This window comes from Lytechinus variegatus, chromosome 2 (genome assembly GCF_018143015.1).
Source record: "Lytechinus variegatus isolate NC3 chromosome 2, Lvar_3.0, whole genome shotgun sequence".
Taxonomy (NCBI): domain Eukaryota; kingdom Metazoa; phylum Echinodermata; class Echinoidea; order Temnopleuroida; family Toxopneustidae; genus Lytechinus; species Lytechinus variegatus.
In genome coordinates, this window is record NC_054741.1 from 8,959,598 (window position 1) to 8,982,413 (window position 22,816).

General features: G+C 35.0%; 1 protein-coding gene across 2 annotated transcripts; it reads right to left on the reverse strand.

The window, feature by feature from the left end:
* Positions 1 to 304: 304 nt before the first annotated feature.
* Positions 305 to 21,444, reverse strand: LOC121407242 (SUMO-activating enzyme subunit 2-like). Of its 2 annotated transcripts, XM_041598210.1 has the most exons (18): positions 21,338 to 21,353; positions 20,708 to 20,778; positions 19,519 to 19,583; positions 18,302 to 18,402; positions 18,044 to 18,165; positions 17,339 to 17,525; positions 16,180 to 16,282; positions 14,617 to 14,753; positions 13,794 to 13,887; positions 12,513 to 12,625; positions 11,627 to 11,728; positions 8,741 to 8,794; positions 7,949 to 8,006; positions 6,849 to 6,887; positions 6,194 to 6,299; positions 4,657 to 4,829; positions 3,529 to 3,642; positions 305 to 2,135 (listed from the first exon to the last, which is right to left on the reverse strand). In XM_041598210.1, the coding sequence occupies exons 2-18, from the start codon at positions 20,710 to 20,712 to the stop codon at positions 2,125 to 2,127; spliced, it is 1,584 nt and encodes a 527-aa protein (XP_041454144.1). In that variant the 5' UTR covers positions 20,713 to 20,778; positions 21,338 to 21,353; the 3' UTR covers positions 305 to 2,124. The 2 variants fall into 2 exon arrangements, with proteins under 2 accessions (XP_041454144.1, XP_041454145.1); XM_041598211.1 differs by having other exon boundaries at positions 305 to 3,642; positions 21,338 to 21,444.
* Positions 21,445 to 22,816: the final 1,372 nt, after the last annotated feature.

Here is a 22,816-nt window from a genome sequence, read left to right on the forward strand (position 1 = left end):
AGTGTAGAAATTGAGGAAAGTTGGGTGGAAAGAAGAGGAGAGGGAGGGAATTAGGAAAGAGAGAAAGGTGGAGACCAAGAGAGTTAGGGTGGAGACAGGGTAGTACGAGAGAAGGGAGGAGACTAAGAGGAAGGGAGGGAGGAGTGAGTGTAGGGTGGGGTGGAATGAGAAGTATGATGGAGACAGGAAAGTAGAGTGTTGACATAGAAATATGAAGGGGAGTAGGATGAGAGAGGTCCAGTACGGGATGAAAAGGCAGATTAACATCTAAGGAATATCAAAATCACAAAATCTTTCAATTTTCTGTTTTATTCCTACTGAAACTGTACAAGACATGCCTTCTTCAAAATGTTAGAATTATGTACATCACATTCTCTTTCAACATGAGCTTCATCAACTTTGTCCAAACACTCAAGGTTCGCAAATAACAAAATATCATTGTGGTTCACTCTGCGTAGCTATGAACAAGGAGTTTTCAAATTCCCCTAAATATCTGATCAACTTTGATGACCAATGTATGGAACTTTGTTGATATCATGGTTGCTAAAGAAAATATTTGTTAGTTTTATACCATTCTTAGCCCATCTCAACAATTTTGAAACAAAGTTATACAAAGATTAGCAATCTGATTCCCACTTCATAAATTTCAAACATGCATTATTTAGGAGAGCAGAGTATAGTTTATCAATATATATTATCAGTGCCCATTCTCAATCTTACCATATTTCCTAAGAAATTATACTACACACATTCACATTGTGCTCATAAATACATTAGAAAATATCTTCATGAACATTTTTGGACATCCTACTGCTTATTCATCTGAGGTTATTCATTAGTATATAAATATTTTGTGCTCCTTGGTGCCTAACATGACTTAAACTCACACTTGACTCGAATGAAACAGCCCAATGAATGTACATGTCCACTCAAAATGTTCTCTAAGTGGATTAAACACTTGTCCACATGACAGTGTTTTGACCAAATAGGGGAGTGTTTCAGGAAACAAATAGCATTTTTCACTGAAAATATTATGAGCTACTGGAATTCACTGCATCTGATTGGCTGAAAGCAAATTAATCACTGGAAATCACTGACAAAGCTCATCATGAAATGCACCCTAGATTGCTTTGTTTTAAAAGGGAAAGTTTACACTTCTTAGAAGATGGATTTTTTTTAAAGAAGATTTTTTTGTGTCACAAAATGTTTAAACCATTTGATAACTTATTTTCTTGCAGACAGGTATGCTTTCAATGTAATTTTCTCAGAGTACTCTACATGTACACTGTAAGTTAAACCTACATTACAGTACACTCTATAGTTCCCCTTCAAACACTATCTGACCAGTGGTCATAGAGTCAACGCACTTTCTTTTAAATAAATATAATCTGTGCATAAAAACTGTCAACACTGGAAATAATAAATGGAATGTTTAAAATTAAACGTATGGTTGAGAGTAATACTTGAATAACTGAGAGGGTACCAAGTTAGAAGGTATAGATAAATCTGACTTTAACACTCTATAACATATGGTGACCATAACTGGGGCACTTCCAAAAAACAAAAGCACTTCTAAATGATTATGCAATGAGTTGTGCGCATTGGCATGTTAGTGCATAAATGATCTTTGGTTAGGTATACTTGAAGCCCCCCAGTTAGGAATTAACATAAAAACAACATCACATGACAACACTATTTGAAGGTACAGGGAGCTCTGCCCAAGTCAAGCGAAAACAAAAATTTGTTCAACTTAGGTTAATAAAATGTCTATCATAATCTAATCTTAAATATTGCGGTAGACTTCAGCAATTATTGGACGTACAGAAAGTTGACTTAGGCAGAGTTGACTGTATTACAGTATTAACTGACTAATTGATGTCAGATATCCTGCTTAAAGGGGAAGCCAACACAAATAAATATTTGTTTTTAGAGGGAAGAAAATCAGACAGGAAGAAAGTTTGAACATATCAGACATTTTTCTCCTCTCTCACACAACATTTTACGGCCAAGTTTGGATCCCCTTTGACAGTTTAACTTCAAGTAAGTAATCACTTATACATGCATATATATGTAAAGGAAGAGTGACAATGACAGAAGAAGTCAGGAGAAGGGAGTTTCCCTTGTTCATGTACTTACTGTGGATTCATGTAAAGGCAAAACAGATGAAGAAATATTGAATAAAACAAAATAAAACAAGTATAAAAGACAATAGACGTAATTATGTGCAAATATTTTAGTGCACATATCTATGCTGTGGTTTGGATCCCGTTTTCGGTTGGGTTTTTTTTTTTTTGGGGGGAGGGGTGCAAAACAGATGAAACAGATGTTTTAGAACATAATTATTTTTTATTATTGTGACAACCCTGCACTGAAACAATTTAAAATCATTTTGACTCTTCATGTCTCATGAAAGTTATTGTAATGGTAACTTTGCTTTAGATGGTAACTACCAAGGTAACAATGCTCAATGACCATTATTTCAAGCACTCCTTGAAAGTTAATTAAAAAACAAAAAAGTAACAGGGGCCAGGGTAGAAAAATGTACATATTTCATCGAGCTGAGCAAGAATCAGTCAGCGATCATGTCTGTCATGATGATACTGTAAATCCACTCATAAAACAAACTTCATTTTTATTTTAATGGATTTACAGTAAATTAAATTTGTTACAAAAATATACCTTTCATAATCATTTTCTATAAATTTTCACGAGAAATAAACATATTGTGTGACTTTAAATAAAAATTTCACTGATTTTCCCAGAGTTCTCCGACTCTGACGAACCATGTGAGATATGTGCTTATAAAAGAAATAGCATCACGCATTGAAAAATAGATATGCTCAACCTTTCCATGTACACTTGTTGTAAGAAGACGGTGCAGGAAATGTTATTTTTTAATATCAATATATTGTGCTACCTCTTAGAGGTACAAATGAAAACGTTGTTTAAATGTAATGCTTAACTCACATCCCACATTTTATGATGAGGGATTTGGCAATTAATATTAACCCATAAGTTTTACTGTTAGACTGCAATGTTGATTTAGTTTCAACATCAAGATATTCTTGTTCACACTCAGGCCATGCCTTTGTGTTACAATACAGTGGAAGGGCAGTTTCCACCCCCACCCCCCTCCCCCCATACTGGCGATATAAGTTTAGCTTGCACAGTACATGGCAAGTCTTTAGATTTTTACCAGTAATTTCAAATTAAAAAAAAAATTAAATCAAATCTTGCTGGTCAATACAACCAAAGAAAATGAGACCATCTAAATGTAAATTTTCATATTTATGGCAAGTTCCAAATAATAGTTCTTCATAATTCAGCATTTCATCACTTCTTGACAGAATCACTTATCAAAGGACCATGTTTTAGGGGCGAAATTGAGTTGTAGCACCATGATATTATTTCAGTCATCTAGAACAACAATGTCTTCATCTTGTTCCAGTTCCTGACTGGTTGTTTTAGCTTTCTTTATAACAGGCGTATCCTCTCCGGTGGTAGACACAATATCTTCTGATAACTTACGTTTCCTGGAGTCGCCATCCTCACTAACCTCCATCTTCTTCTCCTCAACAACTTCTTCTACTTCCTCATCATCCAGTATCATGAAATCATCATCATCTACATCGTTTGGACCCTCTGAGAAATGAATGAACCAGAGTGAGTGTTAAAATTCATCTTTATGATTAATGATTAACTGGAGTAAAGGAAACTACTACCATGAGCGTACCTGCCTGACAGTGTGTGCTCTATATTACTGTCTTTATCAATAATTCAAACTAAATTTAAAGGTTGAACTACAACTAAATTATACCAAACATATTTATGATTATTACCTATACAAGGCATTTTTGCAACTTAATAAAAGTCATATTTTGCACGCTAGTTTCAATCGAAGACCAAAGTGGTAAACACTTGCCATGTTGCCCTCTTCCGGGTTTTTTTTTGGGGGGGGAACATTTGTCATATTTCTGCCAGTGTGCTTGCGCAGTAGGAGCCGATTTTGATTGCTAATTTCAGTATTTGCGAAATCTAGTTGAAACTAGTCTGTGAACCAATGCATTGTAAATAATGCGCAGCGCAGCCACTGCATACACATTCCGAGCTGATCAATCCAAGCGCAAGATTTTTAGGCATTTAGTGTATGTGCGCAACTGCTCCGTAACAATTTATGTTACAATTGCTTAGCAAGGATTACTTCGCCAAGATAATGAATAACCTGAAATCAGAAGTAGTGATAAGCAAACAGGCATATAAATTGTTCCAAATAATACCTTGAATTAAACATTATACAGCTGTAGGTAATATTAATTGGCTCTTTTTTCAGTAAACATCATATACTGCCCTTAAAAGAATCATATTGCCCACGTCTAAAGACTCGGACCAATATGATTCTGTTGCAGGCAACATATATGATGTTCCTGTCAAGGAGAGTCAATACTATATAAATATGAAGTCATAAAAAAACAGCTTTCAAAATAACCACTCAAATCTGAAGTAGGTTTACAGTACTATTATTCACCAAATATGAAAATGTGTGTATACAATAGTTTACAATACATCATCAAAAACTACATTTCAGTAGCTTCTCAATCTCCCCTGTTCTTGCAGTGGCTCTTCATGAAAAATGTAAAGAAATGGGGAGGCATTCACCTTGGGAGGGGCCAGCCACATCTCCATTCCCATTGGTCGATGAGACCTGGTCATGTGATTCAGCCTGTGTTGTTGATTGGTTATCCTTCTGATCTGACTTAGCTTCAGCCTCCTTGTGGACGACTGGTACTTTGCCAACAACCTCAAACTCAGCCTCCTCCTCAAGGGTTTCTCTGTGCAGAGAAAGAAATCAGGTACAGTATATGTGAGGACAAGCTATTCATTCAAGGTCAAGTTAGTTTACAGAAACATATTCTATGTGACACTTAAATTCACATGTTGGTGTTAAGCATAGACTAACTTGATTGGCCAGAAAATAATTAAAACAGGTGGAAAGCCTTTGGCAGTCTTGCCTGCATTATGTGAATCAATACAGCAACAGTGCTGACTTTGAAAACAACTATCAAATACTTATTCACATATAACACCATTCATATGATAATGAAATATCATGTTCATTGATCCTAAATCACTTTGACCTTGATCATGTGACCTAAGACTTGCGCAAACGTTCAGTGATACTTGATAACCCTAATGTCCACGTTTCATGAAATTTCCAAAGTTATGATGGCAATTCACCGAATACCCCCAACATGGCCAGAGTTCACTAACATGAAATCACCTGTTCGCCTCAGTCATGTGACCTGAAACCCAAGCAAAATCTTGAATTATACTTGATTACTCTCATGTCTTAGTTTCAAGAACTAGATCCATAAACTTTCAAAGTTATGATGGAATTTCAACAAATACCCATAACATGGCCAAACTTTGTTTACCCTATATGACCTTTGTCATGTGACCTGAAACTTGCACAGCATATTCAGTGATACTTGATTGCTCATGTCCAAGTTTCACGAACTAGATCCATAAAATTTTAAAATCATGACCTCATTTCAATACTTAACCTTGGTTAAGAGTTAGATGTTGATTCCCCAAACATTGTATACGTTCATTGACCCAAAATGACCTTTGACCTTGGTCACGTGACCTGAACCTCCGGCAGGATGTTCAGTAATTCTTGATTACTCTTGAGTCCAAGTTTTATAAAATAAGTCTATATACTTTCTAAGTTATTATAAAATTTTAAAATCTCAACCTCAGTTAAGATTTCAATGTTGATGCTGCCATAGGAAAAGTGGCGCCTTTAGTCTTGCTCTGCTATGCAGACGAGACAGACAAGAACAATCAACGATTTGTGATAAGCAGTCTGACTCGATCTTATGGAATTGCGCATATAGCAGTGCTGGCAAATTGCTGGCAAAATGTACAATTTTCTTTGGTTAAAAAAATATATTATGTTATCACAGGTGTAAACATTTGCAAATGAATTTCCAAAGCCTTTTTGGTGCCCTCTTTTCTTTTTACTCACTGATGCATTAGGCATCCACACACTATAAAATTGTACCAAATTCAAAGGGCTATCTAAGCTCTACAATTGTGGATCACTAATCAATAAAATTTGGATTGAGGTGATAAAATGATAAATCTCTAAAAGAAAATCTTCTGTTATCCACTGTATAATAGAAAAATAACTCACTCGTATTGGATGTTGATGATTAGCTCAAAATTCTGAAGAAAATCATCTGCTTTTAGACGGCTTCCACCAATTATGTTGAATTCACTTAGCATTCTAGGCATGTTTTCTGTCAGACGAAAATAGAGATCAACATACATTATAAACAAAATGTATACATATAAAGTTTCCCCACTATTATTTGTACACTACACAGTGACAGATCTGTAAAAGGGATGATGAATTATGCTGGAAATGTAGTATTCCTAAATAGCTTTCATAAAATATAATGAATTGCATACCATATGGAAAAGAAAACTATAGCCTCAGTCTGTTTTACAGCTCATAATTTATTGAGATCAGTCGGTCATGCATGTCTGATTATGAATCACTAAATGAGACAAAGCAGATTTTCAGACTTTTCTGTGATCGCTGAATCATAATACACAATTCTACAATGATCAAGATTTTTTCTGAGATATGAGATGGCATCCTCTTTGAGATAAAATTCAGATACTTTTCCTTGGTTTATTCATTTTGAAAAGTAAAACAAAAATATTTATTCATAGATTTTTTAGTTTTGGATTGGGAAATACGTATCAAAGTCTAATTGTGATAACATTCACTTGATGAAAGCATATCACTATTTAGAAAAGCAATTGTAAATAGCTTTACTTACCTAATGTTTCTTCTTCATCACTAGAAATAAGAATGGTTCCTGAAAAATAAAGATAAAAAGTTATTTACTTTTCTTAATACCATGGATATGGTATTAAGATATGGAAAAGAAAGAAAAACAGAATTCAGGAAAATAGCACCTCACATAAAACTTTACAAAATTGTACTCATGGATAGTAGAGCAAAAAAATCATAAAGTCAAAGCAAAATCCCTTAAAATAACACAGTGCATTAATGGAAATCTTACAATCAAATGTGTTTGCAGTGTTCAGCATGTTTTCAGCAAAAGAAGTTTGATTTTTTTCTAAGATATTCACTAACTACAACTGCATTATCACAAGTCACTGAAAAAGATCATGGTATTTGATTTTTAGAACAGCAAAACACAGAATTATTTTTTTTTGGAAAACAAAAAAGTGGGGACTTTCGATACTCTTCTGCTATTTGAGAAAAATTTATCATTTTCATCAACTACATTATTCTGTTTCAGATGCCTCTCTGTGCTGTTATACTATACAATTGCAAAATCAATTAAAACATTCTAACATATTAGATTAAAAATAATGAAAGAAAAAAGGATGCTTTTCATGTACAACATTAAAGAGACCAAACACACAGCGACAGTCCATAACCCCTTTGTCCACTTTGTACAATTCAGTGCATTATCAATCCTTAACCCAATCTTCCCCCCCCAACCGCGTGCATCTTCTATGTCTTACAGGGCATAGCAAGAAACTTATGTTCAATTGCATATGAAGTGAGTAAGTCTCAAAATGAAGTGTAATGGCGGCATTGTAAGAAAGTCAAGTTACGATTGACCAAATCCGATAAATAAGCATATTTTGTTTTAATAATTTTTCTTTTGTTTCCTTTCATTTTATTTCTACTTTATTATAAAACATTTCATACATATGATTTACATCAACTAAATACATATAACTCTGGCGGGAGGATCATGAAAAGCACATAGATAGCTTGTTAGAAATGATCCTCAGAGGATTTTGGGACTTATGCTTTATTTGAATTTGAACTTCATGCAACCCCTCAAATCTACATATGACATTCAAATGTTGAACTTCTTTTTTTTTTGACCTGCTGTACCTTTGCCATCTTGAATTTCAACATCAGGGGCTATCATTCCTAAGGCAGATTTCAATATCTGAATGGAGAAAAGCAAAAACAAAGATAATAATTTCATAGTCTAAACAGAAAGTGTATCATGGTCCAAACCCCATCCAATTTTAAAAGCATTAACAGCCACAAAACCGAATCCATTTACCAACTGAAATTTATGTATGTTTATTGAGTAAAGTATATATTTCTAAACAAGTTCCGAAACATTGTTTGAAATACATGTAAATTTCCTTTGTAAGTTCAAGCCATAAGGCTTGTGCACTTCATACTGATCATCAAAAAGTACAAGGATATCAATTATTGATAAATATTTTTAATCAATCTTTCAATAAGATATGATCAAATGGTGGTATTTTAAAGCCCTTCATTAGTTCAGTAGATTTTTGTAAGTTTTCTGTTATCATTTCGATTAATTGATAGGTATAACCCAAACTTTTATGGTCTGGATGAAAAACAAAATTGCACCTGGAAATGATTATTCAATGCTTCAAAAAAGCAAAAATGTACAAGTGACCAGAAACAAACATCCCATATAATACGTGTATTACAATCATTCTTCCAAACAGAAATATTTAGTGATTATATTTTAGTTACAGATATTTTGAAAAAAAATATGAATGATTTTATTTCTTTCTGGGTGTTTTTATCCTACTGAATACATACACATCTAAGTTCATGATTATTTTCAACATGATCTCTGTAATGTTTTATAACCAATTTATTCAACTATGAATGATTTAGATAGAGAGAATCACTAACCTTATCCTGTAACGTTTTTACAGTCGTCATATTTGTGTTCAGCTTAATAGTCACCTGATAAAGACAATCGTTGAATATCAGTGAAAGTAGACACTAGAATATCATGGAAAATTCTATAAAACAATAGACCACATCTCACTTTACAAATAAAAACAATAAAAATATGTCACACTACGAACTTAAACTCACATTGTATTTCCCATCCACCCCATGGGTTAACCCTAACTGCATGGGGCGGGGATTGGGCCCCTCACACATATATATGGTATGACTGATGTGAAATGGCAACATTTTGAATATATTCTGATCAACCATCACTATCTTTAATGGCCAACTCCATTCAACAAGTACATTTAAATAGGAGAAAAATCAAATACTAGTATGCATTACACTAACAATAAAAATCTTATAAATCCTTTTCAAAATAAATCAGAATAGCGTTGCTTGCAATGTTCACAGCTTGCAATGTTCATTCGCCATGTGTAATATTTTAATCTGTATTTTCTAACAAGTTTCCTCAATCAACAATTCATGGGTGAATAAATACTAAAGCGATCTAAAAATGACTGGATATACCTACAATGCACTTATTGATGCATATCATCAGAATCTACCTAAGGGCTATTCCTTGTTATGTGTATGACAAAAATTATGACAAATCTTGACTTTAATTTGTTATACATCTAAAATTTTTAGAGATTTAGTGATTCAAACGTTAATAACTTTAATTTCATTTTGAATTTCACTGGAATTTCAAAATCAAAATAGACTTTTAAAATCATGCTTCTGTGTGAAGTCATGCACATGACCAACTTCGTATGACCTCTGACCTTGAACCAGCATATTGGAGACAGCAAGAAATATTTCTGAATGATAGCTGACTGAACATGTTAATGTAATATGTAACCTTTGAATTACTAAATCTCTAGAATTGTAATTTTGTAACTAATTAAATTAAAGATTTGTCATAATTTCGGTCACACACGTGACCATTGTGTGACAAAGAATGGCCCCTCAGATCCTACTGACTGGAGACTAGGAGTTCCAAGTAATTAAGTCAGTGATATAACAACTTCCAAAGTAAAGAAGTAAATTATCTATCGGTCTACACCTGCTATCACTACTTTCTATTTGGTTTCATCCCATGTGGTCCAATCCGGTTATTCTACAATCAATTCGTCTACCCCATATTTACATTCTAGTCCATTACACATCTTGTCTAGAATTCATAAATTTTATATCCATTTCACTTAAAGGGGAAGTTCACCCTGAAGAAAAACTTTGTTGTAAAAATAGCAGAAAAAATAATAAAAAATATTGGTGAAGGTTTGAGGAAAATCCGTTAAGGAGTAAGACAGTTATTAGAGATCAAAGTTTTGGATTTGTGACGTCATAAACGAGCAGCTGCCCCATGTGTTATGTAATAAGAAATGCATGAATTTCAAATTTTGTATGGTTCCTGATGACTTATTTTTGTTTTCCATTCATGATCGAGTGTGAAAGGATTTGTCTATTGATATACAAAAGGTACAGTGAAAAACATTTTCAATTTTCTGAGAAAATGACATTTCATTGATTTTTTTTACCATTCGCTATGTAGGAATGCTGCTCGCATATGACGTCACAAATCAAATAATTGAAATTCTAATAACTTTTTAATAATTTCATGAATTTTTCTCAAACCTTCGGCAATATTTTTAATTATTTTTTCTGCTATTTTTACAATAAACTTTTTGTCAGGGTGAACTTGCCCTTTAATATCTACTTGTTCAAACACCATCTAGTCTACATGGTTAGATGAGCTGTTCATGACTCAAATAAACGAAGTGAGAATAGGTCTTGGGTGGTTGTGCAGTGTAGACCAAACAGTAATTAGACCAAATGGCCCATATTCTGAAATCAAGTTTAACTTAGACCATGGTCTAAGGCTGTGCTAAAATTATGGGGAGCCAAATATTCTAACATTCTGTTTATATCATATATTTCTTATGTTTACTATTTTGTTTCCTTTTGCTTTCATAATGATGAAAATTACTTTAAAATACTTCAATTATCATTCCCAGACAAATTGGGTGTCTAATGAGTGAACTCTTAGGGATTTGTGCCCCGATTGGCTCTCCATAGTTAAAGGAGAATGAAACCATTGGAACAAGATAGCTTGTGTGAAAACAGAAAAATCAAAGAAACAGATCAACAAAAGTTTGAGAAAAATCGGACAAATAATGAGAAAGTTATGAGCATTGGAATATTGCGATCACTAATGCTATGGAGATAGCAAATTGGCAATGCGACAAAGATGTGTGATGTCACTTGTGAACAACTCTCCCCATTACTTTAGTATATTTTTCACTTGAATTGCCTCTTTTATCACATCTATCCATAGATCATGTGTTCTTTCTACATGAGGGCATTATTACACATTTTTTAAAAATACATCATGGATAAAGAGTTTGTATCATCATTAGAAAAAGCAAAAAGAGCCATTTTGAGGGTTTTTTATAGTCCACCAAAGGGAAAGTTGTTCGTCAGTGACATCACACATCCTTGTCGCATTGCCAATGGGAGGATCTCCATAGCATTAGTGATTGCAATATTCAAATGCTCATAACTTTCTCATTATTTGTCCGATTTTTCTCAAACTTTCTTTATTCTTATTCTTTGATTTTTCTGGTTCTACACAATCCGATTTGTTCCAATGGTTTCATTCCCCTTTAAACCACAACTTTAAACCGGGGTTTAATTTAAACCTGAGTTCAGAATATGGGCCAATGGGTTTAGCCCATATGGTATTAGACTATGTGAGAAGTAGACCAACTGCTTGCTGACAAAGTGAATATGAACCTCTCAAGGCATACTTAGTACACATGATATGGGGAGTAATCTTACCTCCGGCCTGTCAGCACATACATAGCAGTTAGGGTTCGGTGGTATCAGTACACATGGGACTAACAGCTTCTTCCTCGAATTAGGAAACCGTGTCATGTACACCTAATAGTGGAAAATCATATGAACAATAATAATTATAACAATGTGACTCACAACATGTTTAATCTACTCTACAGCTTCCTCAATGTGTATAAATGGCATAAAATCGAGTAAAAGGGGTTTTAAGAAGGGTATAAAAGTGTTGGCATAGAAACCTATGAGCCCAAATTCACTCAGGTGGGTTTGAATCTGTGACCTAATCTATAGTTTAGGCAGATTTCATACATGTATCCAATAGTCAATAATTTACTGCACATATTGAGAGAGTCCAGTAATTGTTTCATGCTTTTGTCACACACTAAAGTCACACTTGTTAACAATGAAAAAACATTAAAGAGTGCACTGCATATAAACAAATCACATACACAGTGGGCTAATTAAAGTGGTTTCAAACCACATTTTTCGACATCATTCAACCATTTTCAATACAGTAGATTCTGCATATGTGGGTTGAATAATCGCCTAACTGTAGATCACAGACAAGAATATATAAAACAGGAGTTATTTACATTTGAAACATCGGATTACGCCTAAGTTGAATAAATTTCTGTGGCTGAACCACCTGTACATGCATTAAATTTGAATTCATGCAATGAATCTGGATTCGCTATTACAGCTACCTTCATGAAATTTATCAAAAGAAAAGAGGAATGTCGAAGAAATAAGAGAATTCTTAATGGATTCCATAAAACTTCTTCAGTTACATGACATCCAATATACATGATGTATGATGATTGACAGATTATGGTTCGTTTTATACTTTATTCAGAGGTTAGTGGCCACTTACCGTTTTACATTTTTCCATGTTGTTTGCAAGAACTTTAAGTGCTTCAATGACAATAAGGCCTGCGATGACAGCATTGGTTGTAGCTATAGCTGGAATGATGTTACCTGCCATTGCTGTACGATTAATATATGAAAGACTTATTAAAGGTCAAGTCCACCTCAGAAAAATGTTGATTTGAATCAATAGAGAAAAATCAGACAAGCACAATGCTGAAAATTTCATCAAAATCGGATGTAAAATAAGAAAGTTATGACATTTCAAGGTTTCGCTTATTTTTAACAAAATAGTTATATGAACGAGCCAGTTACATCCAAATGAGAGAGTTGATGATGTCACTCACTATTTCTTTTGTTTTTTATTGTTTGAATTATACAATATTTCAATTTTTTACGAATTTGATGATTAGGATCTCATTGCCTGAAGCACAAAAAGTTAAAATAATGGAATTCCACGTGTTCAGTGAGGAATGAAACTTAATTTCACATGACAATGACAAGAAAATAAAAATATTCCATATTTCATATAATAAAATACAAAAGAAATAGTGAGTGAGTGACATCATCAGTTCCTCATTTGCATATAACTATTTTGTGAAATGAAGTGAAACTTTAAAATGCCATAACTTTCTTATTTTACATCCGACTTTGATGAAATTTTCAGTGTTTTGCTTGTTGAATTTTCCTTTTTTTATTCAAATCAAGTTTTTGTTGGGGTGGACTTGTCCTTTAAAAATGTGATCTTCGGCTATCCTAAAACTGACATATGTATAGTTACAATATGTGCAGTAATCTAGGAGGGGAATATTGTATAATATACATGTAAATGTCATCATCATTATCACAACAATTACTATGAACATTGTCTATCATGACCATCAACAATTATCATCATCATCATAGGTAACTTGAAATATGCTCTTGCGCATTTGCTCTGGTCTTAATATCTCAGACAGCATAGCATTAGAGTAAGGATTTGGTTCAAAATAATGTAAGATTAGGATTGGGTTTAAGTTTAGGGAGCGTAAGTTTATATGTTTGGCTTAACATGAAAATGTTTCATAAGAGTAATTGCCACCGGAGCAAATGTCATGGAACCTCATTATTATCGTCAGAAGTTTTTTTATCATATCAACAGTATCAATGAATCAAAATGGGATTGCATGAAAAAGTCAATCATCATCAACATTACCACTGTCATTTTTTTCCCAATCATCACCATAAAATGATCAACACTCAATCATCTATGTATGTGCCTATCAAACATGAGTGCAAGATGACTTACATTTGATATCAAATCTTGTTTTCATAGGAATACCAAATATATGTGACCTGATGTTAGCAGTACAGGCTACAAAGTCCATCGCTGCTTGGTCATCCTATGAAAAAAAAGCAAAGTTGTTGTCAATGGAACATGCAATTAAAAGAGAATGAAACCCTGAGACTATTTAAGTTGGCATACATGAAAACTGAAAAATCAAAGAAAAAAAATGAATAAAAGTTAGAAAAATATGAATAATATTTCAATGTTGAGATCACCAACGACGAGGACATCCCTTTCTGGCAATCCAACCAACATGTGTGATGCCACACTTGTACATGTACAACTCCCCAATAAATATACTTAACATAAAATGCCAAAATGCTTATACTTCACATCACTTTTACGTAGTTTACTTTAAGTCAAATAATGCGCAATGTATGTTTCCACCTTAGCGCAGGATGTATGACTACATGTATATACAATTGCAAATTGCAAGCTAGGCAGACTTCAGCCAGAAATGGCAAGTAAAGTAAATGGGGAGACGAACTGGTTTTAAAAAAAGTAGGAATAGACCATGTGGGATAAAACCTCACGGAAACCACTAGTAGACAGAGCTGGTGTAGACCAGGCAAAAACTTAATTGTTCATTTTTAGGGGCTACTCTTCCCAACCCACTGCCAAATTTGCTCATTGGACAAGCTTCAACACTGCAGTAAATGGGGATTTTCAGGAGCTTTGTTTAATTTCCAGGGCTCTTTTTTAGCATTTCGAGGGTGAAATCGTCAGAACCCCTGTGCAATTTTCCCCCCTGGAGTAGACCAATCAGTAATACACCTATACATACCTTGTCCCATGCCAGTTCTCCTCTATCTTTACTTTGAATGTGTAGACTAGCAAGACTCTCTTCAAATACCCTCACACAATCTTTGATATTCCACTGTCTTTGGTCCCTCAGTACGCTACTCTTGTCATTGCTCACTTCTAGAAAAGAAAAAAAAAAGAATAAAATATGTTATAGCTGGCTTACACTTTGGGGAAATCCAACAATTCACTGATATAGTTTAATTTACTTTTACTAATTACTTTGCACTTACCCAAGAGTGATTATTGGACACATTACAATTACTTTTCATCTCAAATAGCCCACAGTGTACCTTTGTTTGACCAGCAACTATAATTTCATTATCTGGTTAACTTTTCACTATCAAAATCAAGAGCAAAATTTTACAATATGGACAATAATGAATATCTTATTATCCCCCTGTGATTGGCTGAGAAAGCTTCACATGATTATGGGTATTTCCAACTATTTCAGGATGTTGGTACGATTAACATTCAATGGGAAATGATGTCACGGCCGATTAGTTACGAACAGTGACTCCCTGAAAATGTGAGTACATTCAGCGGCCGTAAGAGAGCTAGAGTGTCTACCATGGGGAACTCTTGCAGTGTCACAGATACTAACTGGCCAGATACTGATCTTGATTGCTTTTGATATTACTTTAGCTCAGCTGGTAAATGAAATCAGATGTCTGTGTGATAAAGATGTTGGCCTCCAGTAGTAAGCAACTTGGTGGGTATACTAATGAAGACTTGGATTATTCAATAAATTTAGTGGACAGTGAAAAAATATATTGACACAATTGTTTTACTTTTAAAACATTTTCCTGCTGACTTGGATTTCCATTGCGTTTCGATATGAAAGAAGAGCACAAGACAGATATGTAAAAGGTAAGAAATTTTTCCCCCTGTCTTGGATAGATATTTGATCCCAAACATAAAATATTTTTTATTTTGAAACATCAAACAAATAATTTTGAGTTTCTAATTAAAACTGTGAGCCTCAGTGCCTCCAATAATACTATTCACTGAGGGGAGGCACCTCTGCCCATAGTTTTAACCAGAAACTCAAAGGCAATACTGTTACCAATTAAAGATAAATTCCAGTCTTGGTAACGATCCCAAAATGACTTCTGACAGAATCTAATATAATGACCACCTAGGTGTCTGTTGGTATGAATAAAAAATATGTGCCAAAGGATTCTGGAAGAAATTGTGTAATTGCTGAGAAATAAGCAAAATAAGCGCAGATTCGGTCAATTCCGTCGGGTCTTTATTCCAGCAATATTAATACACTGTCCCACGTGTGCCTATCTGTGTTGGTGATCTTCAGTGTGAACATTTTTCAGCGTAGATTTCAAGATTTCACAAAGTTCAGTTTATGTAAATGTACCAGATCTAGATCCTCGGTGATATTCTGACAATTAAGCCTGGTTTTACAGACTTTCTCATGAAATCAGTGTTTACTGCATTTACTGGAATTTCTCTTTAACATTCCTGGTTATAGTAAACAGTATACACCTGGTAATAGTGAACAACATACCAAGTAATAGTGATCATAGCTTACCTTCAGTATCCGGTAAATTATTCCAGTCTAGAGGGGTTGGAGGTCTCCTCTTCTTCCATAATTTCTCCATTGATAGAAGATACTTGATGTCCTCATGAAAGAACTTCATATTACAAAACAAGCATTTAGAAATCATCCATATATAATCATGGTCATGAATATCACATGAAAAATGCACATCATCAAGGGCATTAATAAGAATTACACACAGGATGGCAGGAGGTGCCTCTGGAACAGTTCTAAAGCCCAGTGCATACTATGTGATCCACTAGGATAGCGATTTTTAAAATAAATCGCATTTCGCCTTTAATATGAAAGTTCCTATTCCAAGAATAAAAATTACTTTATTTGAAGTTCCAATGTAGGGAATAATAAAATCATAATTTTGCTTAGCAGCAAGCCCTGTTGTTGGAGTAAAATTCAGATCGGCTTTAAGTCGCAGCCGATAATGACGTCATTGCAATTTGGAATTGACTGTGCTCTTTATTCCTGCAGGGAGGCTCAAACAAGACTAATTTAGCCTTCGACCATTTAATTATGTTCATCTATTACATTGTCTGTGATGTATTTATTTTACCAATGTTCTGAAAATCAAGTTTGTCCTAATAATAATACATTCAATTATTCACTGTGCTTTTAGAAAAGTTGAAAAGGGAAAGCTCACGAAACTTGGCATATTTCCTGATTGTGGTGCGCTTTCCAATAATTCCAAAATATTCCAATCCCAAAGCTATTGTGGATCGCATTCATGTATAATTGCTATTCAGTAATAGGTATAACTATTAACTTACAAGAATGCTGTGAACAAGGGGAGATTTTACAAATACCAACATCAAGTCAACTTCTCCTTTATATCTGCCTCAAATGCAGAGTCTCACCTCATTGCCTGCTCTATGCCTTCACATCAGGGAAACATTTGATAAAATAATGATCAGTGATTTTCAAGTGTTGTTATAAGCTACTGAAATTTTTGCATCTGGCTCAGAGCAACTTTTTCAGCGAAAATCCCTGACAAGATGATCAACTTGTCTACAGTCCTTTTCAGGACTAAACACATTTTTAAGACAGACCACTCTCTCTCATCTTTCTGTTTGATCCCTATACTTCACCACAGCTCTACTAAGCAAGATATAACAAAGATATAGAAGATTACTCCTACCTTCCTGAAAAGTTTCTCAGCATTGAATCCTGAGTCCTGAGCCCACTTTTTGGTTGATTCCCTGATGACATTACCATCCATGGTTGGTATATGATCTACAGCTTGTTGACCTGCATCACCCGCTGCCTCAGGATCAGCTGTGTCCGGTGATACATCTTGATCAGGGTCATCTTCACCAAACAGCTGACTGAGAAATATATCATACAGTAAAAATTTAACAGACTGAACACACTCAGTTCATAATTGGTATAAGATCAGAGCTGCCAACCTGGACAAGAACATATTTTCAAAGAAATAGCATAGGACAACACATAAAACTGAAACTTGAGAAATCAGTATTTTGCATGAAACCATCAGTATTCTTCTCATTTTTCAGTACTTAATACTAAAAATCTGTACTACTTGGCAGATCTGTAAGATCTATTGCTTGATAACATGCATCACTCGCTTCCCCAAGATCAGCTGTTTAAATGGCTTCATTAGGGTCTTCTTCAGCTCAGACAACTTTTCATGAACAGTTGATAAAAGCTGGCGAATTTGTCTCAAGTTATTGTGGTAATTAGAAGCATGACACGCAAGGAAATGGTGAAGAAATATTCCCATCACTGTAATTGGTGGAGAAGGGCACGGTGAGACGGGTGGGTCAGAAAATGACCTTCAACTTGAAAAAAGAAAACTTATAAAGATATAATTTGTAATTCTTACTTAAATAAATGCTTTCCCCAAACGATGCAGTGTATAGGTTCGGATGGTGTGTTTCGAATGGTGCATCCTGGGAAGGACTTCTGAGGTGGAGCTGGCTGGCATTCATAGCATTCTGTCAGACCCTATTAAATCAAAATACAGTTAAATATTAAGTTACCAACTGTCTGTAAAAACACTGTTTATATATATAAGTGGTGCTCAGCCACCAACAGGTTAAGAAATGGGAGTTTGGTGTCTAAACTCAGGACAGGCACTTACCTTTCTTATGACAGTGACCTGGCCAAGGTAACCTGCACTCCCACTTTCCACAAGTGGAACATCGGCAGCAAGACACATCCGGTTCACATGATTCCTAGCAGCTGAAAAAAATCAATTCATATCGTCAATTTTTTCCATTTTTTTTCTTGGGGGTGAAAGCGCAAGGCTCAAATTAAGAATTCAAAGAGGCAAGGCCAATTTATTTTAAGGGCACATAAAGGAAAGGGAAGGCAGTGATCACTTTAAGGGGTATCCAAGGTCATTACAAAGGGGCATCGATAGTAAAGCCTCCTTTTTAATGGGGCACTTGCACTGGATTGATGCAAGGCACTAAGGCAAAAAGGCAAACACTTTTGGCCTTTTTAGAAGCACATAAAGGCCATTTCTAGGGGCATACAATCCATAGCCTTGGATGGTCTTGGATTAATTTGGGACCTGAAGTTGGATTACACCATGTGGCAATTCAGTGTCTACATTACCCTCCCCCTTCCAGACAGAACTTAGCTCCTGATCCTCGACAATTGGTCTCATCTTTATTTCTCAAAAGACAAAGAGACAGGTTAGGGTCATGATAGGGTTTGGCGTAAGCTAATTTAGGGCTTTTAATGGAACATACATTAGGGATAGCCGAGGGTTTAACTTGAGGTTGCCATTGGATCATATTTTTGGCTCAATCCTAATAGAAATGGGTTATTTGAAAGTCTGACAAGATCACACAGGCAAAGACATGATCTTCTGAGTCAGCCATCCCCCAGGAGCCACCTTTCACTCATCATGAATTGTACAGATCATTGAGGATCACCAGGCTTATGTTATCCTGCTAGGTTCAGTGAGCCCTGACTGGGACTGTGCATTCACTTTTGTTTGCTCGCCAATCTTTGGATGTCCTCTCGCTTCAAGCCATCTGTCTTGATTTTTTGGGGTGCACCCCATAAGCACCAACTAAGCATTTATTGGGCCACATTATAATATTCATTATTATTATTTATATAATCTCATTTTGGAGGAATTCTTCAAAATCTTTACTTTACTCCATATACTAGAAAACCAACTTTCAAATAAAACTAGTTATTAAAATTATATGAAATTATTTTAATAAACTCTACTTCTAGATGATAAATATTTTATTACAGTAAAAAAATGAATAATATAAAAATCATATATATACCCTAATTATTTTACTGAGTGTATCAACACAACATCAGACTACTTCTTACCTCTGTTATCTAAAGCATTGAGCACCATAGTGAACTGTTTGAAGAAATCACGGTTGTATTCTGGACTGCAAACAGGGTTGAAAGAAAGGTTAATAAGAGTAAAAGGTGAGAGGTGTCATGGTCTAGTAGATATGTTTCCAGACTACACATATAATAATAATAGTTTTTGTATAGCGCATAACACATTATGAATAACGTCTCTATGCACTTCCATATATCACAAGGTTTGGGGTTTGATTCCCACCTCAGCATCTCTTGGTATGAGTTGATCTACATTTGCCACACTTGACCCAGGTGAAGTATATGGACACCCAACAGGAATTCTGAGATGCTAAAAATACCCTATAGGCAGCTATGCTAAAGCCGTAGTATAACATGCAGTGCCTAGAGTAGTCATTTGAATAAAGTGCTATACAAATTTTGCATATTGTTATTATTATTATGAAAATAAACAGCTTACTCTTTTACTTGGGCACTTCATTGTCTCGCTGTACACCCCCCTTTCCCCCAAGTATTTGGTTATAAATGCTCAAGGGTGATTTTGAATACTTCTGAGCCCATGAGTCAAGTGCTAGACGTCTCCAACCATCTTCGAGAATGCTTTACATCTAACCAAAATAGGTCAGTGGCCTGACAGAGACCCGACAGCGAATGTGAGTTTACTCAATTTTGAGATACCTCAGGTGAATTTGCTAGGGTTTCTTCTACCCAGGTTGCTACTCTCTTTGACCTCAGTTAGGAAAAGAAATTAGATGGAAAAGGGGGCTCAAAATGCCAATGTTTTCACTGACACAAAATCAAGCCCTGCAAATTTGATGTACATGTATTATCTGTGTGTTGTTTAATTCAATAACTCTTAACTGCACATACTCAACAATGATATTCTACACTTCCTTTACCAATTTTTATTATAATGGTATTTAATATTCACTGCTAAGGGATATTTAAAGGAAGATAATACTAAATTCATTAAGTTGCAATGAAGTGAAAATATAGAAATCATTCTCTCCTTCCAAACTAGCAAATTTTTAATATGCATTCTTAATTCATTTCTATTCATCTCAATCGCATCAATCTGTGTGGCCTAGCAGCTCTGTGCAACACTTGTATGAAGCCATAAATGAGAAGCCATTATGAGCAAAATAAAGCTAGAATATATGGATAATAGCTGAAATAGGGTTGAACTTACTTCATTACACTGTCATGCCTTGCTTCAATCGAGACATCTGGGTTGAATGTCAACACGCTCTCTTTTGCAACCTTGTGTAAGAAACAAATGTGGATTATGGCTGTGCAGCATGCATATATCAAATTTTGTCTAAGACGAAGTGGTGAAAGACTTACAGTTTCTCAGGAATTTAAAGTTCAATATGTATTGCTATAGTGACATACTTCCACATTACTACCAGTCTACACTTTGTAACATTGCATATAAAATCAGCTGCCAGTTTCAACATTGGGAAACAAATCTGAATGTTCATGAACAGATATTTGTTCTAAATTTCCCTGTTCCATTTATTTCTGAATTACACGCACAAAGGGGAATAACACTTAAAATGTTTTTATAAAAGACAAAAGAAAGGCTTGAGTATTCTTTATGTGCTAAGTTAGTTTGGAGATAACAATTTTTCATTTTTTTTTATTGTATTAAAATAACATTTGTAAAAATTTAGAATTCCTCACACGCAAAAAGTTGGGCAAGTTTACAATACTTCATTTTTTTTTCATTATATTTTCATATCCAATCGTCTGAATATGTTTATAAATGGTGGGTTAGATCAGCCTTCCCTTATTTGTTTTTTTTTAAAGGGATACTTACTTGTGCTTTTGATTTGCCAACATGCTTTTTCTGAAAGAGAAACTGCCGGTTGAGATTGCTGACATCAATAGTATCTAAATCAATCTGAAAATAAAGAACAAAACAAAAAATAAAAGGATTGTCTTCATCCTTTTACTATGAATTCTATAAACAATTGTACATCTAACATCTATTTGATACGAACCTGGTTGCTCTGAGTTATCAAATTTTGTGAATCACAGCCAGAAGATTTTCCACTAGAAGTTTAACAAGTGATCTGTATGTTTAAGAATTCACTTTCAGGTTTTTATATAGAATGGCAAGGGTGTTATTAGCCTAGGTAAATCCCCCAGTTTTCCCTAAAAATGTAAATACTATGCTCTTTGGTGGCATGTACAAATTAAATGTGAATAAAATTTAATCAACTTTCTCAAACTCATTTGAAGAAATTACAGTTAAGCATCATCTATATATCATCATATATTTCACCATCTATTTTTCATGACTTGCTGTTTTCCAATAATCTTGTTGTGAAACCTGATATGTTTCCATTCACTAGCGCACTTGACGGGTGAATGAACTTTCCTAAATTTCTCGTGTGGAGAAATCTTTGCATTTTTGAAAACTGAGACAGTCCCTGGAAACTGGGATGATCCCAATTTTCTGACCAGCACCTCTACTGTTCAAATGACAAATCTAACACTGTTTGTTGATGCATGGACTGATCCCGGTATCTTCTTGGTATCCCCCCTTTTTTTTTTGACAAATAGGCCCGGGGGGGGGGGGCACTCAGACTCAGTGTATAATGCATAGTGGGTATGTGCCGCGGAGGGGACCCCCATTTTAACACTCAAATTTCCGTTCCAAGGCATAGCAGTTTTGTCTTATTGAGAAGAACAAAGAAAGCCGCTCCAAGGCATAGCATTTTCTTCTTAGTCAAGAAAAAATAAGAAATCCGTTCTATAGCTTCACATATGTTTCGTTATGCCGCAGCGCGCCGTTCCAATCGCATTGATCTGCTACAATGAGCTGCAATTTTGGTGAAAAGCGGCCACAGAGCGCTGTCCTACCATCGCCTCAGCTCTCTGCGAACACACCCGGCGGAGGCCGCGCTAGCTGCATCATGCACACATGACCGTTCCGTAGGGTTGTATACGCACTCACACTCCGGTGATCTTTTCCAAGGACCCCCGTTTTCACGAACATTTGTAGTTCCGAAGCCCGTTCCAAGGACCCCCCTTTTTACAATAAGCCCGCTCCAAGTCCCCCGTTTTTTGTCTCGCCCACGGCACACACCCACCATTTTTTGGGTCGAGTAAAAAAATAAAGGAGAAAAATTCTCTCCTTAAATTTTTTCTTTCACACATTTGTTCATCTTCCCTTCTTTTTCTTCCTTTATTCTTTCAAAGAAGGGCGGAAACCTTATTCTCTCTTTCACTCTTTCTTTCATCCTTTTATTATTTCGTCGCATGCACCACAAACCATCCTCTCAGCGCAGAT

Excerpts from the sequence above, each read along its gene's own strand:
- LOC121407242 (XM_041598211.1), bottom strand. Across the intron at positions 18,403-19,518 it reads CAATGCTTTAGATAACAGAG|CTGCTAGGAATCATGTGAAC; the intron begins GTAAGAAGTAGT and ends GATTTTTTTCAG. Across the intron at positions 14,754-16,179 it reads TAATTTACCGGATACTGAAG|AAGTGAGCAATGACAAGAGT; the intron begins GTAAGCTATGAT and ends TTTCTTTTCTAG.